This window comes from Haemorhous mexicanus, chromosome 9, assembly GCF_027477595.1.
Source record: "Haemorhous mexicanus isolate bHaeMex1 chromosome 9, bHaeMex1.pri, whole genome shotgun sequence".
NCBI lineage: Eukaryota > Metazoa > Chordata > Aves > Passeriformes > Fringillidae > Haemorhous > Haemorhous mexicanus.
Window position 1 is genome coordinate 1,887,078 of NC_082349.1, and position 21,342 is coordinate 1,908,419.

General features: G+C 44.6%; 1 protein-coding gene across 8 annotated transcripts in view; it reads right to left on the reverse strand.

The window, feature by feature from the left end:
* Positions 1 to 313: 313 nt before the first annotated feature.
* The window catches only part of LEPR (leptin receptor), a 30,937-nt gene continuing 9,908 nt past the window's right edge, over positions 314 to 21,342 (reverse strand). For 5 of the 8 annotated variants that reach the window (XM_059853582.1, XM_059853583.1, XM_059853588.1 and 2 more), the window contains 15 exons: positions 19,556 to 19,761; positions 16,735 to 16,880; positions 15,396 to 15,543; positions 13,180 to 13,476; positions 11,314 to 11,428; positions 8,988 to 9,187; positions 7,268 to 7,419; positions 6,886 to 7,045; positions 6,722 to 6,804; positions 5,908 to 6,124; positions 4,976 to 5,158; positions 4,361 to 4,456; positions 3,888 to 3,990; positions 3,248 to 3,323; positions 314 to 2,190 (listed from right to left, as the gene is read on the reverse strand). In XM_059853582.1, coding sequence (XP_059709565.1) covers positions 1,456 to 2,190; positions 3,248 to 3,323; positions 3,888 to 3,990; positions 4,361 to 4,456; positions 4,976 to 5,158; positions 5,908 to 6,124; positions 6,722 to 6,804; positions 6,886 to 7,045; positions 7,268 to 7,419; positions 8,988 to 9,187; positions 11,314 to 11,428; positions 13,180 to 13,476; positions 15,396 to 15,543; positions 16,735 to 16,880; positions 19,556 to 19,761 — 2,917 coding nt within the window. In that variant the 3' untranslated portion in view covers positions 314 to 1,455. The remainder of the gene's footprint in view (positions 2,191 to 3,247; positions 3,324 to 3,887; positions 3,991 to 4,360; positions 4,457 to 4,975; positions 5,159 to 5,907; positions 6,125 to 6,721; positions 6,805 to 6,885; positions 7,046 to 7,267; positions 7,420 to 8,987; positions 9,188 to 11,313; positions 11,429 to 13,179; positions 13,477 to 15,395; positions 15,544 to 16,734; positions 16,881 to 19,555; positions 19,762 to 21,342) is intronic. The other 3 variants (XM_059853589.1, XM_059853584.1, XM_059853585.1) reach the window with 3 other exon arrangements.

A 21,342-nucleotide genomic window follows, 5' to 3' on the forward strand; every position in this document is an offset into this window, starting at 1 on the left:
CCCCAAATCTTCTCTTTTTGCTGTATTTCCTGCAGGGCTTTTGCAGAGGAGATCCACTGGTTTTCCTGAGGAGCACCAGCTGCTCTGGCCACTAGGAAAATCATGGGATGGCAGTGGGAGGACAGGGTGGGCTCCCAGAGGAGGTGAAACCTGAGAATCTGCCAGTGTCCATTGATGAGAGACCTCCTGCACATCTCCTAATTCCTGAATTTTCCATGTTCCCAGGAAAGCCTTCCCTGGTCCCTCAGCTGATCATTCCCATGGTTAAGCTCCCTCTGTTCATATGGAATTACTGGGAAAGGACTGGGCGGGCCAAAATCAACATCAGCTTTTTATTTCTGGAGAAAGATGACCTTCAAACACAACCAAGTAATTTTTCTGGACATTTCCATGAAAGGATCATTCCATTCTCCAGAGAAATGGGCTCTCCTGTCCCTTCCCAACAGCAGGAAGTGAATCCTAAATCCAGCATCCATCTCAGCTTTAGCCTGGAATGCCACAGGAGCCTGCAGGTTTAGCTCCAAAAACAGTGACAAGTCTTGGCTCCTAACACAAAACAGGTTTGAATTCCTAACCTTACACATCCAGCATCAAAGAGCCCCATAAGAGCCAGGTCAGCAGCTTAACAAAACCCAGCAGTGGGGTTTTGTGTTAAGCTGGGCCTAAATCCATCATTGCTTTGGTTTTTAATTTCGGTTTTGCCCTTCGGTTTTGTCTCTCTGAAGTTTGACAGAAATATATTCTTTGGAATACACAATAAATTCATCCTCCTTCACTCCTCAAAATAGTTCTCTGAAAAGGCAGGTGTAGAAAAATATTTATGAACTATGAAATAAAACAAAAAAATAGCTTTGGCTTGCAAATAGCTGTGGGTTTGTTTTCCTGCTTCTCCCAGAAGATGCAGACCTGATTTACTCCCACCTGAGGCTTCCTGGCAGAGTTGTAGAGGCAAAGTGACTCCTCCAAGGCCATACAGACAGGTTCATCTCCCAAAATCAAAAATGCAGGGTCCTTGGATCCAGTTCCTGTCTTTTCTCCCATGGAATCTTAGGAAAGAGCTTGGGAAGAGATGTCAGTGTAAAACTGCACCATTTGGAATCTCGTGTTCAACAATAAAATGTGGATACTTTACTTTAAATACTTTATCCAATTAATGGAGACACAGGAATTTGGATTCTCCTCCTCTTCCTGCAGCAGCCTGAGCCTTTCACTCCTTGATCCATTCCTTGCAACCACATCCAGGCTGACTCGATGTCACAAATCATCCCCAGGGAAATGGCCCATTCCAGCTTTTCTCCCTCAGAAACATCCCAGGCCACGGATCAGCTCTCTCACTCTTGGGGGCTCCAGGTGAAGCCTAAAACCAGAATAAGCTGGATAAAGCAAGAGAGGGAAAACAGGGGAATGCGTCAACACCTGGAAAAACTTCAGGAATATGGAATTTTGGGGCGACTGTCACTTTTTCTCCGTGGCCTGCTGCCCTTTGGCTGCAGCCATCCGGAACTGTGGAACATAGGGAACGGTGCCTTTAGGCTTGAGGCTGCTTTGGATAAACTCCTTGACACTGGCTGAGATGTGCTGGAGACCCTCCCCCTCCGTGAGCAGATCCGTGCCCCTGGAGCTGTCTGTCAGGAGCAGGTCCCTGTGTCCTTTGTCCAGGGCTGTCACCCCGAGGTAGCACAGGCTGCGCTCGTGCCAAGGCTCCGAGAAGCCCTCCGAGGACAGCAGGGACAGAGCCCTGCCGGGCTGGCAGCCAGGCAGCACCAGCAGTGCCCCACTGCCAACCTCCCAAGCAGCACTGCAGAAGGCACCCAGAACTATGGGGTGCTGCCCGAGGCTGCAGCTGCCCAAGCAGCTCCTGGGGCCGGTTTTGCGGCGGCACAGCCCGCTGGAGGCGCAGCTGCTGATCACCGTGGCGTATCTGAGGTCACCCTGCGCCGCGCCTTCTCCGTCCTGGCAGCTCCTGCAGAAGCTGCTGCTCTGGAAGTGGCTGCTGGAGCATGCAGAGTCACATTCCGAGTCCTGCGGGGTTGGAAATGTGGAGTCAGTTCCTAAAAAATCCCCTGGCTCTTCTTTTCCCGAGGTTCTGGTGATGCTGATGTCCTCCAGCACCATCTCTGCCTCCAGGAGAAGCGGCTCACATGACATTGGCTCGGGGTGCTTGGCAAAGAGATGCTCCAGAGTCTCAGGCTGGAAGAAAAGAGGGATTTTAATGCTCAGTTATTATGGAACAGCTTTATTTCACTCTCCAGGTTTTATGGATCACAGCATCCAACACCAAAGGTCGTTCCCAGGAGCCTGGAATTTTGCCACATTGAGTTCACACATTGTTTTTTAAGAATTTATAGTTGAAAATCCTCTGTGACAAAATTTCCTCAGCAGATTTACCATTGATACATCAGCTGAAGGAACTCTCCCTGCTAGGATTGGATTATCCAGGTCAAATTCGACCTTTCCATGGGATTTTTGGAGCATTCCCACCTGAGTAGCAGCTGCATGCTTGAACTGAGTGAAACTCCTCTATTTGGGAGAAATGCAGGATTTACTACTCTAATAAATGCAGATGTAAATTATCCCCCAGGATGAACTGACAGCAGCACGAGAGCTCCAAAGGAAGATTCTCTTGTATTTTCTAATGAATTCAGGACAAAACAGATAAACCCAGGTTTTTTGTGGATTAACAAACCATGTTTTACAGCAGGGAAGCTGCCAAAATAACGAGGAAAATGTCAAAATAACAGAGTAGTGGGAAATCAGAGCAAAGAGTAAAACTCCTGGGCTCTACTCAGTCCAGGCTCGCTGCTGGTGACACCTGGGCCCTGAATTTGGGATTTTCCCACACAAATCCATCACCTTCCCACATCAAAATGAACAGGGAGCTTCTAAACTGTGAAAATAACATTTTTTCCCTGATGCATGTGGTTTACCCCTACAGGAGATGTTTGTGTCCCTTCCCCTCTCCATGGACACCAGAGCAAACACTGATTAAACCCCTCCCAGCCAAGGCCAGGGCTGCTTTGGCTAAGGCCACCATCTGTCACCTATTAAAAACTGGTATTTCTCAGTTTATTATTTAACAGTTTATCATTAAAAGCAGAAATTTATCATGTCCAATGCATAATCCAGAGGCTTGGGGAATGGGAACCTCTGGATGGAGCCAGAGGGGTGAACGGGGCTGGATTTCCACTGGAGACAGAGCTGGAACAGCCCTGGGTGGAGGCAGCAGCAGCCCCAGGGAAATACAAACCTGCTGGAAATTAACTCCTTGCGCCCACGAGCAGTTCTTGGGGTTGGGAACATCCTCCCAGAGCAGCTTCTTCATCCTGAAATGTCAGGGAAATGCTGGAGTTGGAGCAGTTCCCACTCTGCAGGGAAGGAATCTCTGCCATTTCATTTATCCACAGCACTATGGCCATGGAATAACCATTGGAGAGATGAGAAATGGCCCAAATTGAACCCAAACCATAAAGAAGGGACATTCCAGGTGGCAGTTTGGGAAAATATAAAGGGAGTAGCCTGTGCTGAATGACCACAGGTCACAGGGCCTGAAGGGCTCCAGGAGAGGGGACAAGGCATGGAGGGACAGGACCCAGGGAATGGCTGGAAGCTGGAAAAGGGGAATTTAGATGGGATATTGGGAAGGAATCCCTGGCTGGGAGGGTGGGGAGGCTCTGGAATAGAATTCCCAGAGCAGATGTGGCTGCCCCTGGATCCCTGGCAGGGCCCAAGGCCAGGCTGGAGCAGGCTGGGGCAGTGGGAGGTGGCCCTGGGGTGGCCCTGGATGGATTTAAGGTCCCTCCCAGGCCAAACCAGTCTGGGATTCTGTTCAGCAGAGTGGCAGCAGTGCAGCTGCAGCAGCTGGATTTTGGGTAACAGGAGCAAGGTACCTTTGGTGTGAAACCAGCAACGCTCCCAGCAGCAGAACTGAGGTGGAGAAAACAATGGGCAGAACCACGTGGAGGCTGCCAGTACTCCCAGTTTCAAATCCCCCTGGAAATAAAGGAGTTCAGCTATTAATGCAGCAAAGTGATTTGTCTGGGAGCAAATAGTTGGCAACAGGGAAATAACAAACAGTAGAAACAACAGCTTAGATGGGGAAATAACCTTGAGCAACAGTTTTATTGCACATGGACAAACCTTTCCCTTGGGAATAAACAGACAAAAAGGAATTAGTGAAATAGGAATTTAATCCCTCACTCAGCTCAGCCCACAGAGGGTTTTCAAATTAAAGCTGTGCACTGTTTGTAGGTACATAACAGTGACTTTATTACCACTTTTTATTTTCAGATAAGACAGAGATTTTACATTTCAAGATCACTTTTACTTCATAAAAAACAGGGGGAAAGCCCCTGTCAGTCACCTTGGGCAAACTGCTCCGTGGCTCTGGCTTTGCCAACTCCTCCAGCAAACACAGGGTAGAGGCTGAACTGGTACTTCTCAACCAGGATAAAATGATCTGCAAAGGGGAAATCAGCCTTTGGAACCCACTGCCATCCAGTTTTTAAACAATTCCCTCCACAGAGGCTCTGGGCACAGATCAGAGCTCAGATCAGCCCAGAGAGGGCAATAATGGTTCCATCTTTTACAGATCCCTACTCTAGAATCCCAAGATTGAAGCTATTAATCCAGCATTATTCTGTCATGGAATGAACACCTTATGGAGCTCCTGGGATCATTTCCAGGACTAAAGTCAAAATGCAAAGGAAACGCAGAAATTCATTTGAATAATTAGCTGGTGTGTTCAGTATTCCAGAACTAATTTTATTGTATTGCCACAAAATGAACTCACTCCAGAGCTTAAACTGATTATTAATGCAACAGGCAATCCTCTAATGAGCATCAAAATTTGGTTTATTGGTCAATAAAAGTGATTAGAAATGCAGAAGGAGACAAAGGGCTCAGAGCTCAGAAATTCCACATTTTTCTGTTCCACATCAATTAACAGCACAAATTATATTTTCAAGCACAGACTCACCATAAATGAAATATTTCCTGAGATTTGGAGGAACTCGCAGCCATTTCATCTGCTCCTCTTGGTTCAGGTTCCTCCACTCAATCACAAAGGATTTTATCCCAGGGATTTGTGGGGAGAGACTCCAAACCACAACCACACAGGTGCTGTTCACCAGGTAAGCACTCAGGGATTGCACAGCATCCACTGGGGAAACAGGGAAAGCACCTGGGATCCACATCCCACGAACTGCTGAAGTGTCACCACTTTATCACTTCAATTGTCTTTTGTATAATAAAGCCACATCAGCAGAGAGATTTTTACTTCAAGCCACCAAAAATTTGGGTTCCACTAAACCAGTTCCAAGCACAAACAGATCAAGTTTCTTACAGACATCAAAAATCCCAATTCTCACCTGCAATTCCTTAACTGGAATTATTTATTTATGTTTAATTTATTTATTTTTTTATTTTTATTTTTTATTGTTATTTATTCCCTGAATTCTTGGGAATAAATTAAGTAGAGTGCAGCCAAATCCAGGAATTTCTGCTCAGGAAGTGGAGCAGGAATTACTGCTCAGGAAGTCTGAGGACTCTGTACCCTGTAACCACATTTCATTTTGGAGACAACAAAACATTCCCCAGCAGGAACGTTGGGTGTTCCCAAAACAAAGGAGATGAAAGATCAGCTCTCCAGCAGGATTTTCTTTTTCTTTGATTAATTACTTTATATTTTATTAGTGAAGACAGCCCAGTGACAACTTTTTTCCCAACCCAAAAATCACAGGATTTTCATGAAGGAAATCTCAGCTTTCCAACAGCTCTCTTGGTGCTGAATGTATCCCCATAAAACATTCCTTATTCCAAGAGAGGGAATTTGATCCCAAAGAAAGCTTTCCCCATGAACATCACCAGGATTCCTGGCATTTCCCACATCCTCCACACTGCTGCTCTTACCTGTGCTCATTTGCTGGGATAGAGTTAAATTGGAATTAGTTGCAGAAATTCCAACTGAATTCATGGCCAGGATGGTGACGGTGTGGGTTGGCTCCATCCATGGGAAAGTCCAGCTGGTGCCATGATCCACAAACTCCTCCCAGGAGGGGTTCCCTGGGGTCTGGTGCTTTATGATGTACCTGCTCACGCTGCACAACGAGTCATTCTGCATCAGGGGCTGCAGCAATTAATTCATGGGCATGAATTCCTGAATTCTGTCCTGATTCCCAGAGCAAAGGTTGCTTGGGCAGCTCCAATTTTAAGGAAACAGGACCCAATAAGAAAATAGAAATAATAATAAAACAGGACTCAGAATGGTCCTGGCTCCTGTTCTTCAGCCAAGGACTGGAGTCCTTTTAAAAGCTTCATTTCCCTCTCTGAGAGCTGACTCTCATTCCCTCTCTTCCCAGCAAAGGGAAGTGAAGGACAAGGAGAGCCAAACTTTCAGATTCCCACAGTAATTCCCTGTTTTACACATTTTTCAGGATCCAAACCCCAGAGCAGCACATGAGCAAACAGGAATGGGCACTGAGGAACTCTTTCCTGCCCTGCTTTAACATTTTAAGGCAAAGAAGGCAAAACCATCTCCCATTTTACCCCGGAATTCCCACCAGGATTCACCTCTTGCCGCTAGGATGAGCCAAGCAATTGTCAGGAGCACAGAAAAAGGCAAATCCCAATTCCCACAAGCCTCATGTGCCTGTCAGACTCCCCTCCTGGCAATCCCACCTGGTTTTGGGATCCCAGGGAAAGCCCCAAATGCAGCTGCTCCCACCTTCCACAGGAGTGTAACATTCCTCTGCTTCCCAGCTGGATCCTCAGAAACCATCCTCCAAAATTCCGGGCCTTGCACGGGAGCTGCAAAACAACAATTTGGGAGGGACAGTCACAGCTGAGCATGGCAAGTGCCAGCCCTGAGGATGTCCCTGAGGCACAGACCTCTGATGTCCTGGACGAGGGTCTGGGCTGCTCTGCTCCAGTCGCTCCAGTAGCCGGATCCTTCCAGCTCCCTGCAGCGCACCTGCACCACGTACTCCACACAAAGCTGCTCCACTCGGATCCCAGCCCAGCTGCCTGCAGGGTTTGGGACCTCATAGAGCTGGGAGAGAGGGCAAAAAAGTCACAGTGAGGACAAAGGGATGTTTGTGCAGCTCTTGGAGTCAAAATTCCTGAGAATGAATCCCGTGAGGAATATTGCTCCGTGGACACTGCAACTGCTTTAGCATTTTGTGATTTTCCCCAGGGATAAATTCCTTAAAAACCAGCTCCACACTCCAGCAGTGCCATGACCCCCGCTCCAGGCCAGCTGGAACAGACATACCTGCCATGGAACCTCCTCCCTGCTCCCTGCCTTCCAGCGGATCTGGAATGTCAGACCCCTGCTGGCAAAGACAGGCTGGCTCCAGCTCACGTTCAGCAGCCCCGTGTTCCTGGTCACTTCTGCTCCCACGCTGGAAGGGGGCAGAGGCTTCACTGGGAAATGGAAAAATTAAAAAATGACTGCAATGTCTGCACTGGCACTTCCCACTAAACCAAACCATGGATGGCTTCTCCTTGTCCTGAGGGTGGTGGGTAGCACAAGGCCTCTGCTATTCCAGGGAAAGCAGGACTGGAAACACAGAACCCACGGGAATGTTTCCAGGTATTTCATTTGCATTTAAAGCACAAGAGATTCTTTTGATTCTTTTGTGCTGGCACTTACCACCTGCCCTGGGATAAAGGACAAAAGACAGAGCCTGGCAATAAACGTTGAGGTTTGGGTTGGATAATTGGGAAAGTTTCTCCAAGGGAAGGGTGGCCAGGCATGGGAACAGCTGCCCAGGGCAGTGCTGGGTCCCCATTCCTGCAGGGATTTCAAAGCCCTGTGCAAGTGGCACTTGGGGACAGGGGCAGTGGTGGCCTTGGCACCAGGGAATGGTTGGACTCCATGCTCTCCAGGGGCTTTTCCAACCTCAGCAATTCCATGATTCCATTATTTCAGTGGGGTCACCCCTGCAGAAAGCAGCAGCTCCTGTAAGGGCTGGGGACAGACATCGTGCAGTGACTGATGGGAACGTTTTTATTTTATTAATTGGAAATTCCCCCCAAATCCAGCTGCTGTAGAACAGGAATCTCCCAAAACCCTTGTTTGTTAATCAAGCCAAATTGAAATAAATTTACTTTGGATAATCAGATGTGAATGAGGAGAAAACAACAACAAAAAATAAAATTTTTTTTTTCAGTTTGGATAGTGCTGGAACGGGTTTGTTTTGCTTTACTACAATACAGAGCACCCTGTATCCAGGATAAATCATTCCATCCATTGTCACCACATAAAAAATGTATTTTTTAATTCTATAACTCGAATTTCTTTCATAACTATATAACTCTAAATAATTTCATAATTATATAACACGAATTTATTTCATGTAGCACCTCTGGGGTCCAGCTGCCTTGTTTGCTCTCACCCATGTTCACATTTATTTCCAAAAAACACCCAGTGAATTCTCTGTCACAGAGCAGATAAGAAGAGGTGATTTGCACATTTTGGAGTTTTTAAAACACCCAAACACTGCTCCTGCCTCTTGTTTTTATCCAAATTTCAGTGCTCTGTGTGGCACAAAATGTTGCAGCAGCATGGAAGAGCAGGGACAGTGCCCATGATTTTAAATGGATTTATAACTGTGTAAATAATACACTGTGATGATGATGATGATGATAATAATAATAATAATAACTGTGTATTGTTTACTGTGTATTATAATACTGGAGTAAAAAGGAATTAAGTGAAGACAAATCAACCTGAAAAACCAAATCATCAAAACCTTAAAAATGAGCTTCATTTTGCAATATTACACTTGCATTTTCTCTACAGGGAATTACAGGCAGAAGTAGATGTTTCATTTTAAAATCCTGTATGGAAATAACATTTCAACCAATTTTTCTTTGAGTTAATATCAAAACTCTCATGTTTGCATTGAAAACCTGTGGAAAAATTCTTTGCCAACACCATTTAAAATCCAGGGGCACAAGGGAAGAGAGATTGATGGATCTTGACCTACCCACATCTGCTGGGATGACACAGGTTGGGGAGGACTGCAGGGTTCCCAGGGAGTGTTTGAACTCTATCCACAGGGTATATCCAGATAACAGGAAAATGGGCTGGAACGTGCACTCGTAGGAATGGTTCCTCTGCAAAAGGCATTCTTTCACCTCTGAGTTTGGAGATGGGCTTGGAAAGTCAGAGCAATAAATTTGGCTCCTTAAAAGAGGGGGAAAAAAACCAAACCACGTTCAGTTGATCCGTTGCAAGTGTAAATCTGGAGGGAATTAAAAGGAATGGAGGCACAGCAAACTCCTGGGATTTTGAGGATTATTTGGATCTTGAACCTGAGTCTGCACTGAAGGGATAAAAGCCATTTCAGAGTCACTCCTCAAAGCTTTGGCTCTGGAAAAAGCAGGACAAACAATAAAAGCAGCAGGTACAACAAGAGAAGGCAGCTCCAAATCCTCATCAGTTGTGGGATTTGAGGGATTGGCAATGAACACAGCAAGGCAAACCTGCCAAGAACTGACTCCAGTCAGGAATGACTTCCAAAATCCCAACTGGCAACCAGGGGGAAGCTGCCACAGAGACTCACTGAGGTCTCCAGGAGATGCAAATCCCACCAAAACATCAACTCTGAATTAAAAACCCCATGTCCAGTTATCACACCTGGCAAGAGAAGAGAGGAGCCCTGGATTCTGGACAAAATGGAACTGGATAAATTCCAGGAGTGGGAATTTTTCAGCTTTCTCCTCAGACTTGTGAGGAGAGGGGCTGGAGGGGGTGTGAGTTACTCAGAGGAACCACCAGAGTTACACTGGGTTGAAGTTCCCTGTTTGTGTCCCCAGGATTACAGCAGTGCCTGGTGCTTTGGAGGTTGGGATTGCAGCATTCCCTGCTCCCACAGGATGGTCCCTCTGGAGCTGTTTCTCCTGGCAGCACTGCCTGCAGAGGAAGATGTAGGAACAACCCAAGCAAAACAAAACCCCACAGGCAGAGCATCACACACAGCACAGCAGTGCTGCACTCCAGCTCCTAAAGGGAACAGCAGCAGGAATTTTATTGCATTTTCCTCTTTCAGGCCTTGCTCTGAACAAATAACCACAAAAACCAGAACAAAAAGAAGGAGCAGCAGCATCTGGGAAGGATTTGCAGGCAGGGGTAATGTCACTGTTTGATCTTGCAGGAACATGAACAAATCCCCACATTATCACCTCTACTAGAAAATGACATTTTTAGCTAAACCTGAACAGTGAGGAAGTGGGAATAAAAGCCACAATGAGCAGCATGGGGTTTATTCCCAGCTCCCTGCCCAGCAGTGCACTCATTAGATCCACATTTGTCAAGGCAGAGTAAACAAAAGCTACCTCAGCACTCAGCCAGGCATTAATCCTGTCCCAAAAGCCTCCACTTGAACTTTCCAGCATTCCAGTTATTCCTTCCATCCACAAACCCTGGGAAATATTCACCTGGGCACCAGGATCATTCAGAACTCCACCAGAGAAGACAGGCTGCCTTTCCAAAGGATTAGGTGGGGCTGATGGAAGCTCTTTGCCAAAATTCCTGCATCTCCAGCCCAGCAGAGCAGTAAAATTATGGATTTTTTGCCTCAGGAAGAGCTGTCTGTCTGTCTGTCTGAGTGGTTCTAGGAAACCCTCAAGCTGAACACATCAGAGATGGAATGGGATGAGCTTTGAGGTCCTCCCAACCCAAACCAGCCTGGGATTCTGGGAATTGCTGCAGTCCCAGCTGCTGCCTTCACAAAGCAACATTCCCTCCACCAGCTAAGGTTTGGTTCCTCAAGCAAGAATTTTTCCCACCTTGGAATGAGTTTGTTTCATCCTCTATTTTCACCTGTGTGTACATAGGAAAAAAAGATACAGGATTATAGAAGAATCCAAGACTGAGTGGAGACCTCAGGAGGTCTCAAGTCCCATCTCAGACTCAGAGTTAAATTCAGATCAGATGGAGCTGTCAGGATCTGAGAGGCTCCAAGGACAGGGATTCTACAGCTCCCCCAGGCCAGACATTCCCACTGGGAATGGGATTTTCCATTTTTCCTTACAGCCTGTAGGTAGGAGCAACTGGAATTATTTTTTAACTGATCCAAGAAATCTTCTTGAAGAGAACTGGCTCCCAAACAGGTTGAAAAAGGCTGAAAAACCCTATAAATAAGATCTGTTCCATACTCAGCTATCTCTGGTTCCCTTCCTGCACCCAGACTAAAGAATCTGTTAATTCTATAATTACATTTCTCCAGAATTCTTTGACACTAAAATATTTTGAGCAATGCTTTCCAAAGAGAAAAGAGAATTAAAAAGAGAATTAAACTCCATCCATACCTGTGATATCTTAACTGCAGACTCCCCAGGAGCAAGGTGGTTGGGTTTGCAGACCACCTGCAAGTCATTTTAGTCAGGTATCCATCGGTCTCACAGGAGATATTAAAATCCATGTCTAATTCAAAGACAGGAAAAGCTAAATTAATAAGACACAATGGTTGCTACAAAACCAAAACAAAACTGTGAGGAATTTTTGAAGTAATTTGAGATGGGACTTTTGACTTGTTTTTGGTGATGTGTTTTTTTTTTTTATCTTCTACATAAGTAAGCAAAGTGAGTCCAGCTCACACCTTTACAGCATAGTTTAAAAAGTCACAAAATTCTTAAGGAGTTACTGACTAATAAAACACTACCAATAAAAATATTTATGTTTTTGACTCAATCTTTAAATATTTTGTCTTACAGACTCATGCTACACTGTAAGCTTTCTTAACCAATTATGTTCTAACACACAAACTTACAGTACTGCACTCCAAATTTCTTGTTTACTTTTATAACTACTTTTATTTTTTCCATATCTTAAACTCTAAAACTCTAAACTTTCCTTTACTTAGCATGTCTTTAAACTATAAATCCATATTCTCACTTCTAACACTTAAGTTTAGAAGCTTTATCCAAAGCCTCAAATCAAAACTTGTGTTTAATTCTAAGCTTTAACCTTTTTACCTTTGTAACTACTTTTATTTTTTCTGTATCTTAAACTCTAAACTTTCCTTTATTTAACATGCCTTTAAACTATGAATCCACATCCTCACTTCTAACACTTAAGTATAGAAGCTTTTTCCAGTCTCAAAACAAATCTTGTGTTTAATTCCAAGCTTTAACCTTTTTACCTTTATAATTACTTTGATTTTTTCTATATCTTAAACTCTAAAACTCTAAACTTTCATTTATTTAACATGTATTTACTTCAAACTATAAATCCACAATCTTCCTTCTAACACTTTAGTTTAGAAGCTTTTTCCACAGCCTCAAATCAAATCTTGTGTTTAATTCTGAGCTTTAACTTATAAACCCAAAGTTCTGAGAATTCCCTACATTTCAAATTCCAACACAAAATGAAACAAAAAACCCCCCAAAAAATGTAAAAACAAAAAAAAAAACTCAGGAAAAAACCTCAAGAAACCCTCTCCCAGAAACAAAAAACAAAACAAAAAAAACCCCAAAACAACAACAACAAAATAAACAAAACAAAACAAAACAAAAACAAATAACAAAAAAACCCAAACTGTCACTGTGATATTTTCTGAAAAATCCTTTGCCAGGATTTCTCCTCCTGGGAAGATGAGAAGCCTCAGCTTCTCCTGTGTTTGCAGCTCTGGAATGTGGTCTGGAGATTGTTTAGCCAAACGTGAATTGTTTTTACTTGATGACCAATCACCATCAGCTGTGTTGGACTCTGAGGAGACAGTCACGAGTTTTATTATTCATTTCTTGTTAAGCCTGTCTGCACCCTTCTCTTTCTTTAGTATAGTTTTAGTGGGATGGGATGGGATGGGATGGGATGGGATGGGATGGGATGGGATGGGATGGGATGGGATGGGATGGAATGGAATGGAATGGAATGGAATGGAATGGAATGGAATGGAATGGAATAGAATAGAATAGAATAGAATAGAATAGAATAGAATAGAATAGAATAGAATAGAATAGAATAGAATAGAATATCAGCCTTCTGAGAACATGGAGTCAGATCCTCATCTCTCACCTCGTCCTGGGACCCTCGCAAACACAACGACAAACAAACAAAAAAGACACCAACCAAAACAAAAACCCCAAGGGCAATAAAGGATTTTAAATGGAACTATTCCATCCTCGCTAGGGCAGTGGCCCAAGAGCAGAGTGGGAAATGCCCTGGAGCCTCACCCACGACATAGAGCTCAGCGTAGGTGTGGTGGCACTGGCGGCTCTGGTGGCAGCAGTACAGGGCGCTGTAGAGGAAGCTGCCCCGGGGCTGGCTGGCCCTCAGCTCGGGCAGGGTCACTCGGCTGACGCGGCTGCTCAGCACGGAGGTTTGGCTGGCCGGGAGCGGCTCTGCCAGGTTCAGCCACCACACCAGCTCCCGGGCCGCCACGGGCTGCGAGCGGTTCCGCACCGTGCACAGGAAGGAGAGGCTGGAGCCAGCGCGGGCCAGGGTCCTGGCAGGGAAGTACAGCACCTGAGCTGCAGGAAACGGGGAAAGGGGGAAAGCCAGTGAGCGCTGAAACCGAACCACAAAACCTAAAAGCATTTGTCAATATTATTACTATTACTATTATTATTATTATTATTATTATTATTATTATTATTATTATTATTATTATTATTATATTATAATAATCGTGTATATAATATAAAATTAAATACAATACAATATAACAATATACTATCTTATGTATTATTATCTTATCTATTATATTATGTATTATGTATTATTATATATTTTATTATATTAGACAATACTATATTATATATTATGTATAATATGATATACTATGCATAATTATTATACATAATTATTATATCATATATTATTATATAGTAACATGTTATATAAGAATAAGACATATTATTATAGTATAATATAATTATATTGTTATAGTATAATATATAATATTATTATATCATTATAATATAATATTATTATATTATTATAGTATAATATATAATATAATTATATTATTTACTATAATAACATTGAAATAATATTATGTTAATGATAGACTTATAATAATAATATAATAACAATAGTAATTTTTTATTGTTATGATTGCTACAGATGCAGAAATGAGCCTTGGACTGCCTCCCTCCCTACCTAAAGTTTCTAAATTCTGATTAAAATAATCTTTAATATCCCTGGGTTACACAAAAGGAAAAAGGGGGAGGGAAATCCATTGAAATTGAAAATGGAACAAAAAAAACATAAAAACATTTGTTCAACTGAAAAAAAAAGTTTTATTATAATCATCATCCAGTTGTATTTCTAACTTTCCTATTTCTTAATCACTATGAACAGAAACAGAAATGGGCCTTGGTCTGTCTCCCTCCACACCTAAAGTTTCTAAACTCTGATTTAAATATTCTGTAATATCCCCAGGCAAATCTGAATGAAAAGAGCAGAAAATCCCCGGAGGGTGCAGTGCAAGTAGCACAAGGGAAACAAAAGAAAATGAATCCATCTTTCCAGGAGCTGCTGTTCCTCCTCCTCCTCCTGAAGTCAGCATGAGACTCAAGTCCCAAAAACTGGTTTTACACTGCAATTAACAGCAAATTGTAGCAGTGCTCCAATGCAGCCTCAAACACACTGAAATTTCCAAGGATTTAAACTTTAAATTCAGCCCCCATCAGCCAGGGATTCAGGGAAGATACAGGTGGAGCTGGAATGGAGCAGTTTGCAAACACCCCAAAACCAGCATTAAATCCTTTAAAGGTCAGGTTTGCTTCCCCCACTGAGGAACCAGGCAGAGATTCTTAGGATTTCCCCCAAATTTCCCTTTTGCAGGCAGTAAAGCAGCTTTAGGATCTGTGTTTCAGGTTTTATTAGGAAAAAAGCTCTTTTTCCAAGGTTTAGTTCTCTCTTTGGTGCAGGTGCCTGTATAAAGAGTTCAGAGAATTCCTGTGGCAGCACAGACCAAAATATTCCCAGGGAATTCTGAGCAGAGCATGGAAAAATACAACAAAATAAGCAGAAAGCCAGTTTTGCACAGGGCTCAGCATCACAAACCAGGCTGGACTGTATAAAAAGCACATTTGATTTTGCTCTGGGCCTTCAGTTCAGCTACAAAAGCAAAACCAGAAGTGAGAGAAAGCAGCAGGAGAAAAACCTTGAATTGAGGGGAGGTTCAGTCTGCCAGCTGGAACTGGAAATGGAAAAGCTCTGAGGAAAAGAGCTCTTTGTGGTGTGGGCAGGTGCTGCTGAGGGAGTGCCAGCCCCACAGGTGTGCTCTCCAGAATTCCTAGTGCCAGCCTGGCACAGCGAGGGAGCTGAGCCTCAGGCAGGAAAAGCTCCCACAGGATTTCTCATCCCAACTCAACTTCCAACACAAAACCCACAAAACCAGCTGGAAAATCAGCTTTATCCCCAAGCCCTGCAGGTGTCCTACCTCCCAAAGTGAGGTTGTAGGGTGTGCTCCAGTCACTCCAGAAGCCTGGACCACGGAGATTCCTGCTCCTCACTTGCACTGAGCATGGAGAGTCCAGCAGGGCATTGTCCAGGGCCATGGAGCTTTCCAGGACAACCTGAAGCATCTGCTGCATTGTCCAAATCCATTATTGTTGTAAAATGAAACAGGAAAACACAGAAGGACATAAATAAATTGTATGGAGTCAGAATTCCCTGAATTCCCTCTCATGCCTTCTCTTTCATAGCAGTTTTTAAGAAGGATGGGAGTGCTGAGCAAATCAATTTGCTCCTTAAGAGACAGGAGATAACATCCTCATACTCTACACGAGGATTTTCTATGTTTTAAGGTAGCAAGCTGGGTTAAAAATCTTTCTTCTTTAAATTTACTGTCAATTGGAGACTGCTAGAAATTGTATAACTCTGTGGAAAAGGAGTTGTTTCATTATGGGTTGTTAATTAACAGCTGCTTGTTATTCCAGAGCCACTTGCATGGTAGGAAGAAAAAAAAAAAAAAAACTATTTATAATAAAACTTATAAATATTAAACACAGATAAGTTACAGAACATATAGAATGCTGAAAGAAAACGGGCTTAGACTTCACAGAATCCAGGATTTTACCCAAGAAGAAAACTGGGAGTTTGTTTGTGAGAGCCAGCAGGGGATGGGGCTTCTCTCCATGGGGACAGATGTTAAATCCAGCTTCTCCAGGAAACTGCAGCCAGCTAAGCCCAGCTTCTGCAGGAAACTGCAGCCAGCTAAGCCCAGCTTCTGCAGGAAACTGCAGCCAGCTAAGCCCAGCTTTTCCAGGAAAAAGCAGCGAGCTAAGCCCAGCTCCTCCAGGGAAAAGCAGACAGCTAAGCCCACTTTTTCCAGGGAAAAGCAGCGAGCTAAGCCCAGCTCCTCTAGGGAAAAGCAGCGAGCCAAGCCCAGCTTTTCCAGGGAAAAGCAGCCCGCTAAGCCCAGCTCCTCCAGGGAAAAGCAGCCCGCTAAGCCCAGCTTTTCCAGGGAAAAGCAGCCAGCTAAGCCCAGTTTTTCCAGGGAAAAGCAGTGAGCTAAGCCCAGCTCCTCCAGGGAAAAGCAGCAAGCCAAGCCCAGTTTTTCCAGGGAAAAGCAGTGAGCTAAGCCCAGCTCCTCTAGGGAAAAGCAGCCAGCTAAGCCCAGCTCCTCCAGGGAAAAGCAGCAAGCCAAGCCCAGCTCCTCTAGGGAAAAGCAGTGAGCTAAGCCCAGCACCACCAGAACAGCCCCACTCCCAGTCCAAGGCCCAGGGTGTGGTGGGAATGCCGGGATTTGGGAATGCCCCAGCAGGGAGCTGCCTTACCTGGCTGTCCCCGTGTCCTGGAGGAGCAGAGATCCTCACTTGGTGCTGCAGAGGGAAGGGCAGGGGGGCAGGGTTGGACCAGCAGAGCTTCACCTGGCCCTTCTCAGCCAGCTCCAGGTGCAGCTTCACGGGGGCCTCAGGCTTCACTGCACACAAATTCATCCCCAAGTTAGCCCCAGCCTCACCCAGGGATGGTGGGTTTTACTGGGTTCTCACAACTCAGGCCTTAAACTCTGTCCTCTTAAACTCAGTTTTCAAGAGCTGCTCTACTGCATGTCAGTGTTGTGTAATATCCCTGGAAAAGTCACCCTGGTGCTGTTGCAGGCATCAAGAAATGATGTCTGACCTCCCATTTCCCTTAAACCTGCAGGAATTTCTTCCCTCAGGCCACAACTTTTCCCAGTAGCCAAGCCCTGGCTTACCTGCCTTGCTGGGAAGAGGGAATGAGCAGGAGAGGGATGGGAATGCTGAGAAAATCAATTTGCTCCTTAGAGTGTACACAGGGATCTCCTAAATATTCCCATCCTTCCACAGGGATGATGGCTGGGAAAGGAGGTGTCCAGGAGAGTGAAAATGGAGAGTTTGGATATTCCCATGGGGATGAAGGGAGCTCGGATGGGAAATCCCCAGGATTCCATTCCTTGGACAATGCCAAGGAGCCAAGGCCCTGCTTCTCCCTGGTACCGAGACCTTGGCTGGCCCTGTCCTCATCCACAGCCAAGTTTTGCCCATGGAATGGAAGAGTAAAACCCTGCAGAAGCTGAAGGGAAAACATTCCCAAAAACCCTGGGCAGTGGGCAAATGTTCCCTTCAAATCCCATCTGCTCTGGGGTCCAGCTCTCCGAGGGTCCCATTTAACTGCATTACTGGAATGTCACTCACTTATATCAAAAATCTCTATTTTCAGTATAAATCCACCACACTAAGATTTTATTTAGTTATTTATCTCAAAATTCTCTTATTATTTTCAGTATAGATCTACCATACCAAGTCAGATTTTATTTAGTTATTTATCTCAAGATTCTCTTATTATTTTCAGTATAGATCTACCACCCCAAGTCAGATTTTATTTAATTTCTACTTCTAGACCATCTCAAAGCAATTAACTTCAGGAAGGCCAGCAGGGAGTGATTGGGGAGGAAGCAAATAAAAGTCAGTGGCTTTGCCATCACATTTCCCTGAATCAGATCCCATAGATAATGATGGTTGGGATGCCACCTGCTCCACTATCAGCAAATAAAATCCACGTGGCACAAGCACTCAAGAGTTTTGCATTCAAAATAGTTTTAATTGAGCTAAATCTTGGCAGAACATATATTAATATTGTGCATTTTAAAAACATGCTTCACTAAGCAGAGCTAACTCATTGTGTCATTTTTAAATACTGGCAGACTCCAGCCTGAATTTTTAATTTTTTCCTGCAGCATCATTTCAAACCAGCAGGATGAAAAATGCCACCTCTCATCTTCCAAACAAGCCCACCCAGAGATTTTAACTGGTTCTGTCTGCAGAGCACATCAGTTAGAAGAAAGTTCATAAAATTCCTAAGTTTTTAAGTTAATAAGATGTTCATAAAACTTTAATTTTTTTCCCCTGCAGCTGATAGCTCCTGCCTTTATGAAATCTGCCCAAATCTGCAATAACTGGGCACGTTGGATAGCAACACATATCAAATTCATCATGTCAGGAGAGTCTGAGCTTGATCAAACTCACAGGAATGTTTTCCAGCTTGGGGTCGCATGGGTCAGGAAGAAAACATCAGGATCAGAGAGCTGCTTGGGAAAACGGGTGGGATTACTTGCTAAGCAACTTTGGGAACAGCTTTTTAAATTTAATTGAAGCCCTCAGCAACAAGTTCCACCACTGGGCCAGTCTTGTGCACAGAGAGGTTCTGATTGGAAAGGAAAACATGAGAAATAACCAATTTTTGAGTGCTTGGGCTGTGCTCAGTGTGGTTTGCACTGGAGCCCAGACAGGGATTAGGGAGCTTTTCCTGCCCTGTCTGTGCCCCTTTCCCAGCAGAGCCATCCTGCTGCTGTTGTGAAGCACGGACAGACGACTCTTCAGCTAATTAAAGTTGAAAAGAGGGTACATTTATTACAGTGCTCAAAAGAGGGGGTATTTATTACAGTGCTGAAAAGAGGGGGTATTTATTACAGCACTGGACACCTGGGGAGTAACCTCCCAAAGACGTGTAAAAAGTCACAAACTCCTACTCTCTATTTATCCAGAAAGGTTTTCCATATTCAGATGGTTTCCAGGATGGTTTCCAGGACACCTATTACATAATCATTAACCCTCTCACTCTGTGTTTTAATTAGCTGGGTGTCCAGTAGGGCTGTGCAATTGTCCTCTTTAATTGGGGTGGTGGGCTCTGAGATGGGTCAGAACACAAAGAACGTTTGGGCTCTGACCCATTTCAGAACAGTAAGTTCTGACTCTTCCTTTGAAGAGGAAGTAAGTCCTCTTCCTCATGGTAAACTCTTCACCCATGTCAGGCTGGCAGGGCTCCTTAGCCATGCTGGTCCCAGTCCAAACCTCCTCTCATTCTCAGAAGTCAGTTGTACTTATGGCTGCTGCACTCTCAATACTTCATCCATCACCTGTCATTCCCAACCTTGTTTCAGTTATCCCACCTGGTATCAATGAATTCCCTTGTTAAGCTCTAATCCCACTGAGTGACCTTTGCTAACTACACTTCTAATTAGCCCTTGGTTCATTTAAGCTCTCAATTAAAACACTTTGTTTTCACCCTCTCAGCTGCAATCCCAGCTCCACCCCTTTGGTCAGTGTTCCACGGCCAGGGTTCAGCCATGCTCACCAATGTCCGTGGGCTGCAGGGCCATCAGTGGTGACCCCAGGGCTGTGCCACCTGCCACCATCTCCAGCCACAGCAGGTAGGTGTGGTTGAGGCCCGGGGTGGCCACCAGGCACTGGCAGCTGGCCTGGTCCCTGCAGGCACACGGAGCCACCCTCACTGTGCCCTGCAGAGAGCTCGTGGATGCAGCCCCCAGGGACAGCTCTGACCTGCAGGGGGAAAAACAAACCAGGGAACAAAACAATTTTCTTTATCTCAATAGTGTGGCCATCTGGATATGGTTTATTGATCAAAAAAACTAGATTAATTAATTAAAAAAAAATAATTGTAACAAATCACTTTAACTTTGCTGCTTCTCCCTTTTTCAATGGTTTTCAAGTAATGAACACAATTCCATTAGAGAATTCCCAGATCTTTTTTAGGCCCACGGTGTTGTTTTACCTTCCCATGGCAGCTCCCTGCCATCCCAAAAGAGATGAATTTCAAATTCCCATTTGTGGGGCACTGAAATAATTCCAAAACAATGTAATGCTCCCTCCAGCTCCTGCTTCAATTGAGCATTACAGGGAATGTTATAATCATGGAATGGTTTGGGTTGGGAGGGTCCTTAAATCCCAGCCCACCCCCTGCCATGGACAGGGACCTTTTCCACTGTCCCAGGGTGCTCCAAACCCATCCTTGGACACTTCCAGGGATCCAGGGCAGCCACAGCTTCTCTGGGAAATCCATTCCAGGGCCTCCCCACCCTCCCAGGGAGCAATTCCTTCCCAATATCCCATCTGAATCTTCAGAGCCAGCAGTTCCCAAAGCATTCTTCATTCTCATCTCCACTCTTCAGGCTCTTCCAGAACCCCACATTTAAGGAATTCTGCAGGTATCCAGTGACTAAATTCTCCCCAAGATTGGGAATTTAACAGTGCAAATCATTTGAGGCCAAATTTCTCCCAGCAGCAAAGCCAAGACAAACCCTGACAGCTCAATCACCTCAGATTCTTTCCTGCTTTTCACGTTTCATCCTTACCCAAAAAAAAAAAAAAAATTAAACCTCCAGTTTGGAATTGTTCTGAAGTGATTTTGGAATTATTTCTATCCAGTAAGGGTTTTGTTTTACTAATTCAGAGAAAGAAATGGAAATTCATGGAATGAGAGCCTTTCAGTGTGTTTTTCCAATGGTTTTCTAGCTGGCATGAGTCACTGGAACACTTGGATTCAGGCAGGGCAGAGATCTTTGCATTGGAGGAGAGGGAAGGACGAGATCTGCTGCTTTATTTTTTGGGTTTAGTCCATTTGTTATCTGCTCCATTTATCTGAGAGCAGAGCACAGGGAACTGGCCATGATTCACCAATTCCATCTCCATATCCTCCCTGCTTAGAGAGGAAAAGCTCAAAAAACTGAGGAGAATTATGGAGGATGGGAAGAGCTCAGGCTGGGACTGCAGGGAACCACTCCTGGATCATCCCAGCCCCACTGCCCTCATCCCTCACTGATCTTTCTGCATCTTGGGATACTCTGAGGCTGGAAACTCATGGAATTTGGGCAGCCCTGCCCTCCCAGCTCCTGTGCTCTGCAGGAACAGCCCCAGGCAGGTCCATGTCAAGGTATGGTTTACATTTATTAATGCTGCAGACAGTCAATCCTGACATTCCTACAATAATTCTCACCAGGACTTGCAGACTTGAGGACACAGGAATTATGCTGATGGTATCTGGCAGACATAGAGCTCTGAAATTACTTGGAATAATTTGGTTTTTCTAGATGTGGCTCCACTGTTTTCTCCTGAATTTCCTTT